At 37.1% G+C, this 19,569-nt stretch overlaps 1 protein-coding gene across 5 annotated transcripts in view; it reads right to left on the bottom strand.

Annotated features, from left to right (window-relative positions):
- SPAST (spastin) overlaps positions 1–19,569 on the bottom strand; it is a 61,821-nt gene that overhangs the window by 38,786 nt on the left and 3,466 nt on the right. For 2 of the 5 annotated variants that reach the window (XM_073338324.2, XM_073338319.2), the window contains exons 2-5: positions 17,478–17,564; positions 15,532–15,615; positions 9,165–9,260; positions 899–1,086 (exon numbers count right to left, since the gene is read on the bottom strand). In XM_073338324.2, coding sequence (XP_073194425.2) covers positions 899–1,086; positions 9,165–9,260; positions 15,532–15,615; positions 17,478–17,564 — 455 coding nt within the window. The remainder of the gene's footprint in view (positions 1–898; positions 1,087–9,164; positions 9,261–15,531; positions 15,616–17,477; positions 17,565–19,569) is intronic. The other 3 variants (XM_073338320.2, XM_073338323.2, XM_073338321.2) reach the window with 3 other exon arrangements.

Here is a 19,569-nt window from a genome sequence, read left to right as displayed (position 1 = left end):
CCAAATGTATCCACTACGGTAGAGCTTCTGAACTTGCAGCTGTTATTTTTTCTAAAATTAAAGTTAAATACTAATTTTTAGAAAATAGGGATTAATAAATATTCTATTTGGATTCACCTTCCGTAAGAATACGGACATTCTTCCCAACATGTATTCAAGAAGACCATAAACAACCAATAGTTTGGAGAGTCCCAAACTTTTACTAGTCTGTCAAGACCGACCCTCGTAATGCTTTGGCAATGGTTCCCCTTGCCTCTCCCCTCACAGCATGCCAGCACAAAAGTCACCATCAGATTTCTAATCCGGTTTTCTCTCTCTTGTCCTTTTCTTCCTGTTCTCTAATCTTTGTTTTCCTTTCTAATTGTTTCATTTAGTTTTACTGGCATAGACCTTTTACTACTGTACTTCAAGTGCAGTCTATGTAATTGGCCTTCTTTAAGCATGATCACCAGGGCTAAGAAACAAGATATATTTGTACATGCATGGTTTATGGGGAACAGGAAGGAGAAAAAAGAAGGAGTCTAGGGCTCTTGAATAAAACTTCCAGGTATCTTTTAGCTCTAGTGGGTAATAAGTTTTAAGATACCATTTGAGTACAAAGAAATCCCTTTTAATTCAATTAAAAACATTCTTGGCTTAAAGATAAAGTATGATTTGGATTTTTTTGTGGGTTTTTTTTTATTTAATTAGTTTTGGAACTGAGACCAAGCCCAAAAAATTTCAGACCAAAAATTTTGTTTTTGAAGTATCATAAGCAACTGAACATGTGCATTTAGTATTCTCATCCTAAACTGCAATATTGCTAATGTGAGGTTAGGCTACATTTAGTAAAACTAGAGCTTGGCATGGTTTTGTAGTAAGTGCCCAACAACTGGTGGAGTTTTCATCTCTAGCATACCTTGTGTGTTGAAGTTGCAGGATTGGCTCCCTGTCTAGATACAGAGAAAGTGGATATCCCACTATAGCTAGGGGTTCTATGATGACCAGAAAGGCCTGTGGATCCCGTTTTTGCAACAGTCTTTGAACGAGGAAGGGAGTTACTCGTGTGCGTTAATGGATCCTTCTTTTTTGGAACAGCTCCACATTCTACAAACGAAAAAGGAAAGCCAATGTTGTCATGACAGCATATTAAACGAGGCAAGATGTTAATGAAATTGTTTATACATATCACAATCTCAGTTATAAAACTTAGCATGTTAAAAAGTTAAAAAATTCTACCTGAAGTCAAAGTTATTCTAACTTGCTGACAGAGATCATTTCACTTTTTTTTTGTAAGTAGTATAAAAGCTTAATCCTTTAAGATGCCATAAAAACACTGTTGCTTTTTGCTTGAAGTTTAACCCTTAATTTTAAAAGGTTATTTTGAAATTTATGCTAGTCCTAAAATAAAAGTTTTCCGCAAATATTTGATAAACAATATCCCTCTTCCACTATCTCAAGGGAATATTACAGGGAGGATACTGATCATAAGGATTCAAACACATCAGGAGTACAAAATTGCTGTAATAACCAAAATTGCCTAGTCTTAAATTGCCAAGTCCAAAGCATCCCTCTCCCTAAGAAAAGTAATACCCACAGCATTGTGCTTAAGAAGTTAAAAGTAATTTACTAAGCACACTGAACATATAGTGTAGTTTAATTCTATTATTTAGAATGTCATTTTCATTTCCTGCTAAAAATATTAAGGTAGTTGAGATTTATAAAAACTTCCAAACCATAAACAAGTTGGAATCTCTGAAGGGCCAAGAGTGAAGAAATTCAGAGTTTAGTTTTCTCATATAATGAACAGCTTTAAGGCAGCCTCCATGCCTATCATACTCCTAACAGTGATACAGTCCATCTTAAAAAACTAGTGAGTACAAATAATGCAGTACATCCGATACTTCCTTGCTCTGGCTTTCCTCCATAGGTAAGTAAGAAGGTCTCAGTTTTTGTCACTGATAGAGTCATCTGCGGCCAGTACATACAGAGATGCTAAGAGGTTTATATGGCTTGTATCTCTGGGGTCAATAAAGTACGTACACTGGGGTAGCTAGTCTGTACACTTAAATTGTACGGGGGGAATGAGGTTCTCAGGCTCAGAATTGGTGAATGTTGGATGCCAAGATACAGCATCTATGGTTCTGTAACACGTAACTGGACTAGAGGAGGGTTGGATTTATGGTCAGTGCACAGCATTAGTTTCCACATCAGTATATACAGTGAGGGAAGGCAAAACTGGGTTTTGTAGCCTGCAATGGAAGTGCAGATGAGGCTACGTGACACAGGATTACTAAAGAAAGACTGCTTTCTGTACAGGTAGAGAGGATAAGACATTAAAAAAAAGAGTTAAGAAAAGGTTGGTTGCTGAACTTCATCTACAAGTTTACCAATTTTCAAATATTTTTATTTGGTTTATTTTTAACTTTTAAACATTGTAATGTTTTGTTTAAACATGTACATTTTCAACCTCAACAAAGACCCTGAAAAATCCTAGGGTCTTTACCATAGTGGTTAGCCAAGTCTTTTGAACTGGAGGTATTTGGTTCAGGCATTTGTAAGCTGGAGATGTGTTAAGCTTCCAAAAAATGTCTAACCCAGAATTAAGTTGCTAAATGCATGAACTATGGGAGGACATGCTTGCATAATTGGCAAGTTTCTTGAGCCAAAACTCTTTGGCTTAAAAGTTCACAAACTCCGTAGGCTATGGTTACAAAGTTATAAACTCAGAGCCTTAACTTGAAAAAGTATGAACTCCTGAATTGGCACTGAAGTCTGAGTATTCGTGAACTGATTATTTGTAGCACGTTACTCCAAAATTAGCTACCCAACATTCTAAAAAACACTATACTATGCTATGCTATATTACAGTAAGGGAAAAAAACCAAATCTGATTTGTTGTTTAAGATAACTCATTTGAGGTACATTAAAAAATAACCATTAGAAGTCTTCTAAAAGCGAAGCCTATTTTCCTCCAAATTCTTCACTCAAACACCTTACCCAATGATCAGTCTTTCCAAAAAGAAAAACTTCTCCCCAACCAAAAGATCAGATTGTCACAATTTTAAGTAGAAATGTAACAAAGGCAGATGAGGTGGATTCAGGCAGAGGGAATGGGGCATAAAAATTGGAACTATCACTCAATCTACTTTTGTCTCCAGAAAACCACAAGCTCCTCAGGTTCACATTTTTTATACAGTAACTTTCATGCCACCATCCAGGACATTAAAAGGTCCAAAAGTAATCTTCTGCACCTATTAATTGCACATTTTCAACCCAGCATTAAAGTAGCTAGCCAGCTTGAATAAGAAGAGCCGTGCAGTTGTAGCAGCACAGGTTCCAGGATGCCAGGTATCTGCTTCAGTGCCTAGCCCATGCCACCAGTTTCACTACTATTGTTATTCAATCTGACTTGATCAAAGCTACCTGCTGCGGACATGGCTCTCACTGCAGTGTAGATATTCCCGAAGCGTGAACATATCACAAATTTCAACACAAATTTGGGAGAAAGGGACTGCCTAAAAACTCAGGAGTATACAAAAAAGCAATTTGTTTAGATCTCATGATTTAAGCCAATTTCCAATGAATTTTTGATTCTTGGGGTTGGCAATACTGGGATATGTATCTTTTGCAGAAGAGTACTTCAGTTTCTTGTATTTACCTCTATAAAATATCACATTCTAAACAGATACATTTTGCTGTATACTTGTGAATATTCCTAAAGTCACAAGCAGTTTTTAAAAAGAAACTAATGTAAGGCTGATTTTTGCTCTGTGGTCAAAAGTGATACTTTGCAACCCAAAAATCTACATGGATATACTGTGTCACATCATCTTTTCAGGATGATAGACTTAAAGAAGTCTCAGCATCTAGAGATGCCTTGGCAAGGTTGAATGGGTGTATAAAGTTTTTATATCTAAATTTCAAGAATGAGACACCAGATAGCCTGGCTTCAATTTGGAATTTGAATCACCTGTGTAATATACTGGCCTGGTTAACCCAATTCAGTAATTATGCCAATGATAAAGTCTCCACTCTGCTTTGTTTCTGTATATCCTGTGTTTTTACTACTTGTTTGTACCTCATACAGCCCTAACACTGAAAATTTAAGTTGTAACAATCAGGGTATAAAGGCCTTTTGCAGTCTGTAATATATATCCATGCAGCCCATCCACCCCCAGCCTGAATAAGCAGACAGCCAAATTTTGGTCTAAGGATTGCCAAAGAAGCAGTTGCTTTCACCACAATGAAGAACAAAGGTCCCAGATTCCAAACTACACTGTATGAGGAAGCAGTCTGAATACGATATAAGCTTTTTATACACTCTGCCAATGAAACATGCAGTTGAATTACCAAGCTTGACAATACTAAAAACTGGAGAACAAAAGTAGTATTGGATTAAAAAGACTGTTCCAATGTTCACTTTAAATGCGTTATTCAGCTTTCCTATTAAAAAAGGTAATTCGCTCATTTCAAAAAAGAGCACGACCAACTTTTGCGCTTTTGAAAGTTGGTTAAAAGATAGTTCTTGAAAGGCATGTTTATGCTTGAAAAGTTTTTTACTAATGTCAAACCACAGGAAAAAAGTTTTAGTCAGATTTAAGATCCGTGTCAGCAGTTGCACTAGAATTGCAAACAAAATCATGACTGTGCAATCTATTTCCATTTTTAAAAAAAGGAATTAACAATTGTTTACATTTATGTTTTGATCCACCCATCACACTGGTATCTGGGCACCAAATACAAGACTATCAAATCACTCATAATTATTAGTTCCTTATTCTCTTGGAAGAGCTTTCACTGAATAGTCACACTCATAATATTCCCATTCAGTAAATCCATGCTCAGATATTTCAGTAACATCCATTTAAATTAAAGGACAAATGCAGGAACTGCTTAATTCCCTGAACTTCTCTTTCAGTTAAAAATCTACTAAGGCCTGGTTTAGATGTAAAAGTTTTGCCAGCATAGCTATGTTGGTGTGAATTTCTCCCCAACTGAAGAAGCTATGCCAGCAAAAGCCCTAGTTTTGCCTGTACTGGCCCCCTGCCAAAAGTCTTTTTTTTTTTATTGCTTACTCAGTTTGGGGAACTAGTTTAAGCTATACCAGTAAAAGGTGCCTCTCCAGTAGGTGGCTTGCCAATATATCTTATCTGTATACCTATACTGGCAAACCTTTTCAAGCGTAAGCTAAAACCGAAACGCTGAATACCCAAACTGTGGTATTGTATCACAAACACTGTACTAACATAGAGCTGTACAGTATTTTATCCAATTGTTCTTGATGTACTCAATGTTTAAGTGAACTTCAGCAGAGTTTGAGACCCAGGAGAAGGGCAAAGTAAGTACATTAGGAGTACTGCAATATTCCAATTAATTGCTACTGAAGCATATATCACGTAAGGATTAATATTAAAATAAAACTACGAAGACTTGTTAGACTTGTGCCTGCCCTTGCTAGAAGTTACAAAGTCACCTCTACTGCCTCCGTTTTTTATTACAAAGTGCATCTATCACAATGGAACAATTTGGGTAGGTTTGTTAGAATCTAGTCTAAAAACAAGAACAGGAGGTACATTAAGTAACTTATTCTCCAGAAGTAAGTTTTGTCACAAGACTACTCACTTCTACATTCTAGAGAGCTCCACAGATGCATCTATAAAGGACTAGCTGCACAAATAAGAGACAAGACATCAGTATCACAATAGTAAATAGTTTTATAAAAATCCAAGGGACCAAATTTTCAAAATGAAAAATAGAGACGTCTGAATATACATTGGGGGTATTTGGCCTGGGAGGTGAGGGTCAGAAACAGGTTCTGCCACAGAGTTTAAAGACTGAATCAGAAGAATAATGCTTTGAAAGAAAAACCTTGATGATACAGGCCCACCAAAGAATAGCCATGAGAAATGCAGACAGCTATTTAGACAGAAAATGGGCCTTGGAAAGTGTTTGGCTTTGACCCACTCTAACAGCGGCAACTGAAAAAAAGCCAGATGTTCTAAAGTCAAAGCACTTTTTAATTAACATTACACTTATGTTCTTGTTGTAACGGAAGGGCACGTGCGAGAAGGATGTTGGCAGGATGATTAACTGACTAACGCAGAACTAAAGACAGGAGATTTACAAAGAATGCAAGACAAGACTATAAGCACCACCTTATCCTTACCAACAGAACTTGAAAAATTTACCAGACATCTAGATAGATACAAAGACAAGGGTGGTGTCCCCTCCAGCAAGGTCAAGAAGCAACAACCTAATGAAAAGCCCAGATACCAGGAAGCAGCAGCACGTTTGGATACCTCTCTCTCACTCTGTCTCATTCTATATCCTATTTGGGCATTCTGTATTTCAGATCAGCCTGTGGGTAGTAGAGGTCTGATAAATTTGAAGCTTCCCTCTTGCTGTAGAGGGAGAAGTAACTTTATCTTTGTCCCTTCCTACAGCCTCCTAGCTGCTGCCAGGAGTTTGGGGGGAGACAGGAGAGGGAGAAGAGAAAATGCATCCATTACTTTACCCTACCTACCCTAATCTGTTAGTCCAGGTCTTGTTACCTGGAGAGGCATTCCGTTATCTACCTCTGCCACTGTTCATATAATGTTCTGAAATACAGAAGAGAGAGTGACTCAGTTACCCTTCACTACTTCAGGAATTTCTTTACAAAAGACTCTGAAGAAGTGGGGAGTGTGAATCTGTACAAATAATCTACTAATCCCAAAATTTGAAGTGTAGCTTTTCCCTTAACAGTGTTTTTTCTTTAAGTGTAAGTACCCAGCAAGGACATAGTTTACCAGTTCAAATCTGTAGCAAAATACTCCATTTTCAGTAGCCTTGGGTGGAAAAATATCCACTGATTTTAATTAAACCTTGTTGTTCACAGTACGAGTTATTTGAGTAGCTGGTGAATGTGAGAGAGATGTATATAAACAGAAATAAGAGAAAGGAAGATCCAATGGCTAGGGGGTACTATCCCGGGACTGGGGTGACTTAGGTTCAAGCTTCTGTTCCACCACAGACTTCCTATGTGCCACCTTAGGAAAGTCACATTCCCTGTGGCTCAGTTTCCATTTGTAAAATGGAGATATGGTACTTCCATACCTCACAAGAATGTTGAGAGGATAACTACATTGAAGGTTGGGAGGCAATAATACTAGAGCAATGGAGGTCATGTAAGTACCTTAGATAACAGTTTCTGAAAGTCAAAGAATGGAATGAACATTTCATTTCTATTAAAATGCCTTATTATAATAAGAGTTTTTAGACTGTGGAACTGTTATTTTTCTTCATAGAGGCTTTAAGCCCAGCGTGGAAAGCCAGTGCAATTCCGCTGTCCTCCACAACTTTCAATTTATGGTAGTACCTATGATGAGAGAAAAATGTACTTGTTTTTAAAATAAGATGACCCTATTGCAGAAGAAGCAGACTCCTTCTGTTTGACTCCTGCCTTGAAGGACAGGAGAGAACTTTTACTTATGTGGGGAACCTTTGAAAAGAAGCAAGTGAGTGCTAGAATTGTTTCTTGCCAAAATTAAAGACTGCCTAGTTAAACCTTTTCCTGGGCTATCTACATTAGAAAACTAGTGTGAAGAACTGAGCAAAAAAGCACACAGAAGTGGAGCACTTGAAAGAGAAAGCAGCCTATATTTTGTCAAAGGTTGGGTTGTGTGTATGTATTTAAAAACTTGGAGCCATCTGGATGCAGACAACCAAAGTATGAAATGGCCCCATAAAACTATCAGTTCTTAAGCTTGATTTAGTTATGAAGCTTTGCTTAAATGTCAACTTAAAATAAAAAGGCAGACTTCTAAAAAACCCATCATCATGCCAAACAAAACCAATCTAAAAGAAAAATTCCAGAAGACAATATATTTGTTTTAATTATTTTGTATGTCTGAACATGTGTAATTAGTTTAATTGTTTCCTCGTTTGCTTTTGTATCTTATGAAGCCAAAAGGGGAAAATTCTATCGATACAAAAAAGGTGGCCATATAGTAAGAATAATAATTTGAGCATTCAAAGGCAAGTGAATTGCTGAAAGCTACTTTTTTTAAACTCAACTGACTAGATTTCAAGTTGACAGTCACTTTAAGGACTGATTGCATACTATTCTAAAATTGCTGTGTTCTGCGTTCTGTAGCTGAGTTTTGTTAATTCAATTGGTGTTTAACCTTATTTTACTTAACATGATTAGTCTGCACTGCATGTGTATGAATAAATTGGGCTTATAGTTCTGATTACATCATATTGTTGGCTTTAAACATCCTTTTAATTCTTAACAGTTTATGAAATTCAGGAAACTTTTTGCTTCATGTGTTTAGCACTTGAACTAGAAATACACTTTGTGACAATTTAGCATTCTTGGTACCTTCACTTGGGAGAAAAAAGGAAAAAACCTTCTCTAACTGAAAACTTAGTTAAAAATTAAAAATGGCAAGTGTTGCTGTTTGGTTTTTTATTTTAAGAGCAGAAAATATAAAATCTATTAAAAAGCACAAACTGACACTTAGGTATCGATCTGAACTCACATTAGGTTGCTTTAACGGTCCTATATTAAAAACAAAAATCAAAGAAAGGCTTTTTCCAAGAACATCTTATGCCGACTATGACTACAATAAATTACTTCTAATAGGAAATGCCAGAAATCAAGAGCTAACATTTAAACTTTAAAGTATGATCACAGTAACCTCCTTTAAATACATAGCAACAAGAAAAGGGTTTTTGGAATCCTGTCTTTTGGGCTTGTCTACACAAACATTTAGTTTATGGCAAGCTGGTTTGTGACTCTACCCTGCACTAGCCTGCAGTGGACTAACTGTCTGCTTGGATCCTGCTGACGTGCATTAACAGTTCATTAATGCACTTTGATCTACTCCTCTTTGAAAGGGAGCTAGATCAAAGCACATTAAGGTAAACCCTTTTGGATCCTAACTTTTTGAAAACCCTGAAAAGGAGCAACAAAGAAGGAGAGCTGTTTTGAGAGAGAACCGAATACTGCAATATAACAAACAGCATTAACAAAGAGCTTTATGAGGATGGAATGTATTTCTACAAAACCTTTAAAACAGAAACATACAAATTTTAACAAATTAATATGGGGCCAGGAAATTCAGGGTATTTTCCTTGCAACGTACCAGAAACTGACAGACATCCCCTGATTAATTCAGTGCTGGTGAAACCAAACCCACCTGACTGGAGATGTCCATTGCGGCATGCCACGTTAGTACTGTCATTATAGACCTCCATTTGCGGCTTGGGAATTTGCAAAACTGCCTGCAGCTTCTCTATGCAACAAACAGAGGGGGGAAAAGGACAAAACAAACAAATAAAAAACAAAAAATGAACCAATGAAATTAATGTATGCTGATCACATAGAAATGACAACGTCAGCTTCCATATACTTGATGTAAGGGTCAAAGATAAAAGGGATATTTCTATTTATGCTAACGACTTTGTGAACCTAAAAAAAAATCTGTCTATGAAGTACAAATCTATGAAAGCAGTTTTAAACTGGCAGTCAATTTTTGAATTAGTTAAAAGTAACCATTAAAAAAAAAATCACTAACATTACAGGATTTTTTGCCAAAGGCACTGCACAGGATTTATTATCTTGACTCCATTTGACAAAGTGGGATTTGTAGGAAATTCCGTTCCTGGAAGTCTTCCGTTAGGAGCTTGTGTTGACCATTTGAAAGTACTCTTTCACATAAGAAGTGGCTCACCGAAACAGGTATGTAAGCTAGTCCACATTTTACACTTAATGTGTCTGTAATAAACAAAACTTGTTTGACAGTTTTTAGTACCCAAATGAGGGAGGTGACTTCAGGATTTCAAAACGGGAATTGAAGTTTGTAGAGTTCTCGCTTCTTAGGCAGTTGCATGTAATTTAAAAAAAAAAAAAAAAAAAAAAAATCTGTGAAACACCCTTGTTTCTGACCAAGTCAAAAGTGTTACTTCATGAAACACATTCAGATGTTACTGAAAATAATTTAAGATTAAGGGGAAGGAACTTTGCCACAAAAAAGGATGGCACAACATAACTAAACTATTAAAAGTGAATAAAACAAATAAGTCAATATATATTACTTTGACAGGAGCCTTCCCTCAACTCCACAAGTTAAAAAAATATATATATATATTCTTGATAATGCATCACTAAGTCATTCCATGGTTCACCTTTCTTCACTGCAATAGATACAAACTTTTGATCCTTGCTGTTAAGGCCCTTCACAACTTTGCCCCTCCCTACTTATCTATTTTCCCAGTTCTCCTACTCTGTTGATATAGCCAGTCTCAATCACCCATGTTAGCTTTCCCCAGAAATACATTTGTGCTCAGTTACCATGGTGATGAGCAAATTATTAAAACCCAGATAAAATAGAAAAATGTAATATGACTCCATCTTTATACATGCAATACATTCCCTGAACCAATCTGAAAAGCCACTAACCTTCATGTCTCTTTAAAAATAAATTAAAAAATAAAAGCAAGCCACCCCTACCACAATGCCTAAAAGAAACTGTCAACCGACAGTTAGGTGTAGTGCCAGAAGGGACTGCTAATTTTTAAACTTATTTCGCCTATATAAACAATTATTACTGTTTCCCAACTCCTTCCAGTTGTTTGCTACCCACTTGTTCCATTTTGCCTTAAGGCCTGTCTATACTGGGAAAAAGCCATGTGTCAGAACACACAATTAGAACTTTAGACACAACTTTTCCCTTTGTATGGACATGGGCAGTCATTTTTAAAAGACATATTACTGGCAGGGGGATCCACTAATTTAAAGTAAGTGCATGTATATATATTACCTGCGTGTACACAATATATACACATAGTTTAAGATTCCTCATTTAACACCCCATAATAGGATACAGCCCCCCCTTTTTTGGGGAGGGTGTGTGGGTGGGGGTACAAACAGAAAGTAGCCACTTTCATTTGGGCTAATATTTAAGGTATGGTTTAAGATCCCTCTTCTCCTAGGGCCTCCTCACGCCAAGCTCTCTCAAATATTAGTTGGTCTATACCAGCTGATCCCTAGACTTCTACCAGGCAGACAGAGGACCTGATCCTAAGCTTTTTGTTGTAGCTTCCAGAATTTGACACAAAGTTATTAACAAAAAGATTTCCCAAATGACAACAGAAAAGAAATTCACAGCACTAGAGAAAGTGAAAGTAAAGTATACTATTCTCTGCCACTTAACGTACATGAAATAACAGTGCAAGTACTGTACTGCAGTTCTTCTCTTCCTTTAGAGTCAATATAGTTATGGAATCCCTTAAAAACCATACGTTTCCACTAGATAAATGAGAGAACTCTTCTCCCTCCTGCCACCCCCCAGAAATTAATAGCTTTCTTCCTGGGAGATTTCCCCTTCCCATTTAAGTGTTCACTCCCAAGCAAAGGAGTTAAAAAGCACTTGATAGAAGAATCTCTCTCCGATGTATTATTCTGATAAAGCTTCTTAAAATTCAACAAAAACAGCAGTTTACTTTTTCCTTGTGACCAGCTTTCATTGTACATCAAGTTTATTAATTAAACTCTTTGCTCATCCTGTCAGATACAGTAAACGGCTTCTAATCTCTTCTCATTTTGGTAACACAGCTCTGACTCCTATGAAAGTAAAATTTGCTCTCTATGTATGTATCAGCCATGCAATTTCTTCAGTTTCGTAATTCTTGAAGCTCTGTTTTTGTACATTTCCTATCTATGAACAAATATATTAAGCATAAATAAAAAAGCTGTACAGAAGAAGCAAGTAGCCAATGCCATCACAAAACAGGGAAGCATTTGTTTCACACAGTAGGGAATGACTAAATCACTGAACTTTTGTGCCTGAACTTGGCCAGGGTCTCTGCTAACGGGGGTGTTGGTGGGAAGACAAGCAATCTTTCTGCAGTGAATGGAGACAACACCCCTTGCCGGTGCAGGTGTCTTCCTGATATCACACACCACCAATATCTTGTTGGTCAGAGCTGGGATGAGTAGGATCCTACAGCATTTCCCCTAGAGAAAGATCTGATCCACCACCTCCTAATTCAGAGACAGTTCTTGCAGTCAAAGCAGTCAGTCTCCAATGTTATCATTCCTGCAAGGTAGGGGACATCAAGCAATGTCTTATGTGACACTGCCCAATTCCAAACCTACACAGTTTCCCAAAACAGAAAAATCTCTCCTGTGCCTCTGCTTATACAGAATACAATGGTCTGATTGTCAACTGAATTAGGATCATCATTTGGGATGCCAGGTTTATGAAGATCTTCAAAGCCTTCAGGTCTACTTTTCCTCCTGAATAATTGTGCATTGCTAGCCATTCCTAGACACAAAGTTCCCTGACTCCTTATCACATGTAAATTGCAGCCATGTATCCCAACCCAAAATACAATAATCTGTAAACTCAGCATCTAGCCTAACCAGATATCCTAGACAGCCATTACAGTGATAAACGCAGCTAAAAAGAGACATTCTCCATTAGCTCCAGTTTCCAAGTAGACTGAAGGTGCCACCTCTTAAATAGAGTGCCCAAAAGTAATCGAATCTCAAAACAAAGGCATGGATCACAGTGGCACAGCCCACATCCAGAATAAATGGTCTCAGCCTGCTGGCCAAACATGTGAAAAAAGGCTATAACAGTCAATGCTTCTAATATGATTGTTTAAACAGCAGATAGGGATGCAACAGTATCTAGAGACATAAACCCAAACAACAAATGTTGGACACACTCTTAAAAGGGACAGATGTAATCGGTGTCATTATCTGGTTATTTTCCTTATACTACCAACATCACTTCCATCACATCTGAATGGAGTTTCAGCCAGGTAGCTCTCATCTGTGTCTATCTCTACCATAGACAGAGTAAAGCATCTTTTGTCTCACTGGGTCAGACAAAAGATTTAAAAGTAGGTGTGATTTTGAAGGGACTATTTTTTATTTATTTATTTATTTTTAAGAATTTGGGAAATTCTAAAAGACTACTATTCTACTGTGGAAAAAACATATAGTCCCAGATCTTGCAACTGGATCTCTGCAGGCAGACCCTCAAGCAAGCATAGAGTTCCACTGTCTTTAATGGGTCTCCTCATCGATTCAAGGGTCTGTCAGAACTGATCTAATTGCAGGAATGGGGGCCTAAGATCATAAAGTGAAGCCCTCATGACAGTTGCACATGCAATCTTATTTAAGGCCCCTTGTGCATCTGCATTACAGTATACATTTGAATTACATTATCACATATTTCCACACTAATGTTGCCTTATTAAGTATGCAGGATGAATGACAGAAGTGACCAAAGCAAGGGTGCAACATTTTAAATTTAAAACAGAAGTGAAGGGTAACAAAAACAGTATAACTGATGTCACCCAATGATATAATTGCTTCACATTAAAAGTCTTTAACTTATATAGACTTTAATTCTATCTTTAATTTTAAAATATTTTAGGCATGATTCTGATCTTCACCACTAAGGGACAGCTCCCCATCCAAATTTTTCCCTCAGTTACACTGGTATAACTCTGGAGCAGGCGCTCAACTACAGCGATGGGGAAGGCATAAGAACCTATAGAGAATAAAGTAAAGCAACAACTTCAGTAGATTTGCATGGATATCACTTCAAAGATTTGAACTAGACTGAAATAAGAATTTACAGGACACCTGCCTCATTTGTTATTTACCACTGCCACATTCACCTTTCAGCCTGCACCCAGAATGAGGCAAAGAACGTGTAATTAAAGATTACAATAAAACAAATAAAGTTGCAAACTTAAGATTTCATGTACTCCCTCAATGTCATTCCCTGACTTTTGAGTGCTTAACTTTTGCAGCCTTCATCTTCTAACATCTCCTTTTGCAGGAATACGTTTAAGGGCACACATGGCCAATATTCAACTCAGTTTGCTAACCTATGCAAACTACCCTAACTGGGACATGTCAGGAGCAGGCATTGCACATACAAAACGTATACCGTCAACTAAGAAGAAACAGAGTTGATTTTGATTTTTTTGAAGCCTATTGTTACTTGTTACATCTAAGATGACTATAAATGAAATCAAATTTTAAAATATTTGTTTACTTTACACAGCTGAATGCACAGCATACATTTAGTTTCACGGTTTTCACTGCTCAACTACATCACTGTAGGCGACAGCTCCTGTGTGGGCTTTCCCCTAGCCTCTGCAAGAGAGTATTTAATATTGATGAGCTGCTGCTGTTTTGAGCCAAGAATGTGCACCGATCCAAGCAGCAACAGGAAACAGGAGTGGCTAGGGAGATAGCAGCTGAAGAAGGAATCTACTTATTCTCTCTCCAGATCCCTGCACAGAACCAGGGGTAATGAGAGGACAGGGAAAGAGACAGTCAGTCACTTTGTTCCCTGCTATAATCACTACATCAAGCCAGAGAGCAATGGAAGCCAAGAGAAGTGAGGGACATTCATGCCTCTGACTCTTCTTCAGGCTCCAAGAAGAAGTCTGGTTGTAATTTGAGGCAAGCATCCTATGCTGAAGGTGAAAGTAAGGAGGCCTGGGCAGAGAATCAGGTGGGAGGGTGTCAGGCTCAAACACATTTCGCGGTGCTGCTTTCCAGAATGGTCATCTTCCACTACTGCAAAAACTCTCAGAAAAACAAATTGCCAGTAGAATAGAAAAAGTAGTATTTTTTAATATTTAAGAGCACTTTCAGGACATGCTATTTAAAGGATGCTCTACGAGATTTTTATATATATATATATATATATATATATATATATATATATATTCAAAATGAGTCAGTCAAGATTATACAACAACATTTTACTGCCAATCACAGGTGTCATTTTTATTGTTTTTGTAGAGTGTTCACATCCATCACAATGAGTTTCATAACATTTATAAGAGCTCAGACTTTACCATATGTTGCTCCTGAAATGAAATGGTCTTAACTTAAGCAATTAAAGTAGAAGATGATGATCAAATGAAAGTCAGAGGTTAAAGTTTTTAAATTGTTTAATCTTATTTATAAGACTGAATGACTTCAGTTATAGTACATACCGGGAATCAGATTGTTAATGTAATGACCATATTAATAATACAGAACTGGTTTAAATTGTAGTGAGCGCTTCCTGCGGAACAAAGAGTACACCTATAAGTTTCATCCAGCAGAAATCCAGTACGTTAAGACAGTGTTATTCAACCAGTGGGCTGCAATCCCCAGAAAGTAATGAAAGGCAATTGGAGGGTTGAAAGGTGTTGAGAAATTATAATTCTAAAGCAAAGCAAATAAAATGTCCAAGGTAACTCCAGGATGATCAAAAACCTTCTAAGGCTGTGAAGTCAAATCTACTAGTTGCATTATATGGTATTTGTATAGTAATTGTAAGGCGCTCATTAATTTTTTTAACTTCAAATAAGGATCACCAACCTGAAAAGACTGAGAAACACCACACCACACTACACTACTATGAATTTAAAAAAAAACCAAAACAATGATTTTTGCTCTTCATTTTAAATAATGAAATATATTAAGTTAATGCATTGTCATTATGTATGCCAACTTCCCAAATTATGAATAGCAACTGGTACCTAGAAGCTGCAAACGATCCTTTGCCATAGCCAAATTTGTCATCATTTTAGACTGCAGACGTCGAGCTCGTTCACACTGATCACCTTGAGAAGAAAGAATCAATATAGGAATATGTCAAGTTAATGTTTACAAGTGCTAAAATAATTCCTTCACTAAAACTGACATCTAACCTTTCCCTCTCCCCTCTGGTAAGGGAGGAGAGGGAAATAAAATGTAAACGTTAGTCAAAGATCTTAAGTTAAAGAAAACAACGCTATACAAAACTGGCTCTGTTTGCTTCACAAAGCCGCACGTACAAAGCTGAAGACTCGAGTGTTGCAGTGCATGTCTATGACACCACAGACCAAGCTGTGCTGCCCTTTAGTTTGTGAAGGTTGTATGCAACAATGAGGGACACAAAGTGAAAAAAGGTAAAGAAACAAAAAAAGGTAGAAGAGTAACCAAAGAGGCAGGTATAATTTAAAGTGATTCACTTTGGCAAAACTGACAAATTTAAACTGAATTAACTGTGTCCCTTCACATTTCAAAACCTCAGTAATGGAGTTACAAACATTACTATGGCCACTTCCTTAAAATAGAGCTCTCACAGTTTAAAAGATTCTCTAACTTCTTAAAGAGAACACAGCTCTGCCGGAGGCTGATAGTGAAGGGGAGTACTGTATTGTTAACTAAAATCTGTTTTACTGGGCAGGTACAGGAAATGTCTTCTGAGGTTGTTTCTCTCAAATAGTTGCTGCAAGAATGGGCAAGTTTTTAAAAAATTACTAAGTGAGCAGAAAAGCATGGGAACTCTCTTAATGACCTCTTTGATACATTGCATATAATCTGAAGAAATATTTCTGCCGATTTATCCTATATGACTTCAACAAAAGAACTAAGGGTCAACCAATGAAATTAAAAGGCAACAGGTTTAAAACAAAGAAAAGCAAGTACTTCTTCACACAATGCACAGTCAACCTGTGAAATCTGTTGCCATGGGATATCGTGAAGTATAACTGGGTTCAAAACAGAATTAGATATCCTCCATGAATTTAAATCCTTCAATGGCTATTAGCCAAGATGATTATGGATGTAACCCTATGCTCTGGTGTCCCTAAACCTCTAACTGCCAGAGGACAGGATTGGACCTCTTGAAATTATCCTGTTCTGTTCATTCCCTCTGAAGTATCTGGCATTGGCCACTGTCAAAGACAGTATATTGAGCTAGATGGACCATTGATCTGACCCATTAGGGCTGTTCTTATGTTCATTCACCATATCTGAAAACTGACGCAGTTTTTCTTGGTCGTATGGCTTTACCTGAAAAATGTATTTTTAAGTCTCTCAAACATAATACCACCTACCCCTCTGCAAACTGTGTTGATTTATATTCACAGTGTAAAACTCTATAGCAATGAAAACACAAATCCGCAGACCTCAACTTAAATGGATCAAGTTGGAATTTATGCTACAGGAATGCCCATTTATTAACTTTAAGAACATTTTGGTATTATGTTTTAGATAGACATTTTCATGAGCCAAAATTGCTTTGGCTTTTGAACAATCTTAATATATTTATTTCATAAAGCAAAACAAGAAAGATTAACATAGGAAAGATTTGCAAATACAATGGTGTAAAACATTAAGGCATTAGAAAGCTAGAACAGAAATATTTGAGCAGCAGGTTAATCTTAAAACCCAAGTGGCAATTGGTTTTTAAATATATGCTTTTCCTATACGAAGAAAATAAATAGGGATAATTACCTATCTGTGTACCTACACTGGAGAGAATGTCTGCTGCATTAGGAAACATTCTGCATGTGCTTTTCCACTATACTGTTCAAACCAACCACTTACTTGAAGAATGAAATATGGTGCTTAACTCTCCCATTTTCCTGAGAAAAACGCCAGGAAGTGATATTCATCACTAAGGTATAAACTTTACACACACAAAAAATTGGCTTACCTTGACCAATAACTAAGACAGCTATTCCTTTCTCCAGTTCTTCAATTCCTTTCTTATACCATTCAACAGCTTGTTCCTTTTGTCCTGCTTAAAATGGAAATTGGTCCCTTACTTTCTGTAGAAAATTATAATTAAAGGAATGTTTCTACAAGATATGCAAGATGGGTAATGTGCAGGGTTTAATTACAAATGCGGGGAAAAACTACACATTTGAGCAAAGTACTGTTGTATAAACATTTTTAAAGGGACAACGTCACATCTAGTCAATTTCAAAGACTGAGTTAATTGTTTTAGGTGCTAAACCTGCCTTTTTAGCACTAGTCTCAATCACTTTTGCTTGTTTTCGTACGTTTTTCCTCCTAATAGTTGAAAGCTCCAGAAGGAGAAAATGGACTAGCCACGCATATTCACAGGAGCAACAGTGGGATTGTGACACAGAATGCTGTCAAGTCACAAAGCAATCGCACTGGAAAACCCCTCTTTCCTAATCTTCCATTTACATATAATGTTCATAGGGTAACTACCATTAATAGGTATAAACTTTCAGAAAGAAAAAAGTGACAAAATCAACATATTAAAGTGATGGACAAAGTATAAAGACACTTGAGTCCCAAATTATATTGTAGTGAACCCTACAGGGCATGGCATTTTTTAAAATTGGCTTCAAAGCAGCCACTTTCTGCATAGCCCTCCTTTTAGAAATCTCTTGAACCAATGAAAAACAGTAAATTTGTACACCGGGCTCTCTTTCCTAACAACCCAGGTTCAAGACAAGAGAAAAATGAGTGCAACGAACAACCTCTTTGGTTACTCTGTCATACCATAAAACCACTACCTATATCACAAATGTCAGCCTTTTCAAGAAGCACTAATCATTGGGATAACATCAGGGCAGGAGGGGAGAAGAGAGGACTGCGGTGACTGAACATTGCCATTTAGGGAAGCTTAGACGGCTACCAAAAACATGCCTGGATTTAACATACGCTACCTGATACTGTCGGTGTAAAATTTACTGAAATACCAAAAAATGCAGATTCGTTTTAAGGCTCTACTCTCTAACTCTCTCCTCTTGTATGTTTTCTGTATTCAAAGAGACATTCCATGACCTATTTAACCACATAATGCAAATTAGGAATATGTCCTATATAGCACAAGTTTTATTTAAAAAGCTTAACAATCAAGTATTAGTTTCAAGTATTGTTATCCTGTATCTGCTGTCACAAACTGTACTGTTATCTCCAGAAAAAAGTCAGGGTAAAGGGAGGAAAGATTTTGTGAAACCTTAAATGTAAGTAAGCAAAGCAGCATATATTCTCCAAGTGCTCATTTCGAAACAACAGTGAGGGTCTTGCACTGGAACCTTTTGTCCCACATCTGTTATCTAGCATTTGGTATGGCAACAGTCAATATAGCATCTAAGTATTGTCCCTACGACCCAGTTGAAAGCTTTGTACTTCACGTGCTCTGGCTACTTAGCGTACATATTTTAAATCTCCCTTCCCACCATCTTCTTCCTTTTGAGTAGTCAGAAATCTCACTCTCTCCCTCCATCTCCAGCTTCCTGACTGTTAAGGGCAGCTGTGCTTCTCCAACAATGGGGGTCTCTACTACCTTACCCCTCCTTTAGCCTCCTTTTCTCAAGATAGCTCCTGTGTCTGTCTCTGCTACTAGTTATAACTGTCCCAAATGAAACTTGAGAAGATCTGTGTCTGCTTCACTACTGACCACAAGATTCTGAAGAGAAGTTGTGAAACTGCCCAGATATTTTGTTAATTTCACTCTGCTTCTGTCTGGGAATGTTTTGGCATTGACACAAACAACTGAACTATCTGCTGGCCAACTAAGACACCACTACATAGGTCCAGATTCTGACTATCCCTGTAATTATAAAAAGTCATTTTATTTAAAAAAATAATAAAAAATAAAAACCAGATTCTACAGAATTTAGTGACTCACCTGTCCCTGACTCCACACAGTTCCCTAAAGGGGAAATGGATTTTTCAAACCATTGCCACAGTAGTTGCAAGCTACAAGACAAGCCAATTACAGTGTGTCTAAAAGTTTAGAAGTGAAAAAACTTAACTAGGTATCA

This window comes from Lepidochelys kempii, chromosome 3 (genome assembly GCF_965140285.1).
Source record: "Lepidochelys kempii isolate rLepKem1 chromosome 3, rLepKem1.hap1, whole genome shotgun sequence".
NCBI classification, from domain to species: Eukaryota; Metazoa; Chordata; order Testudines; family Cheloniidae; genus Lepidochelys; species Lepidochelys kempii.
The sequence above is the reverse complement of the archived record's forward strand: the minus strand, read 5'-3'. Positions and strand labels throughout refer to the sequence as shown.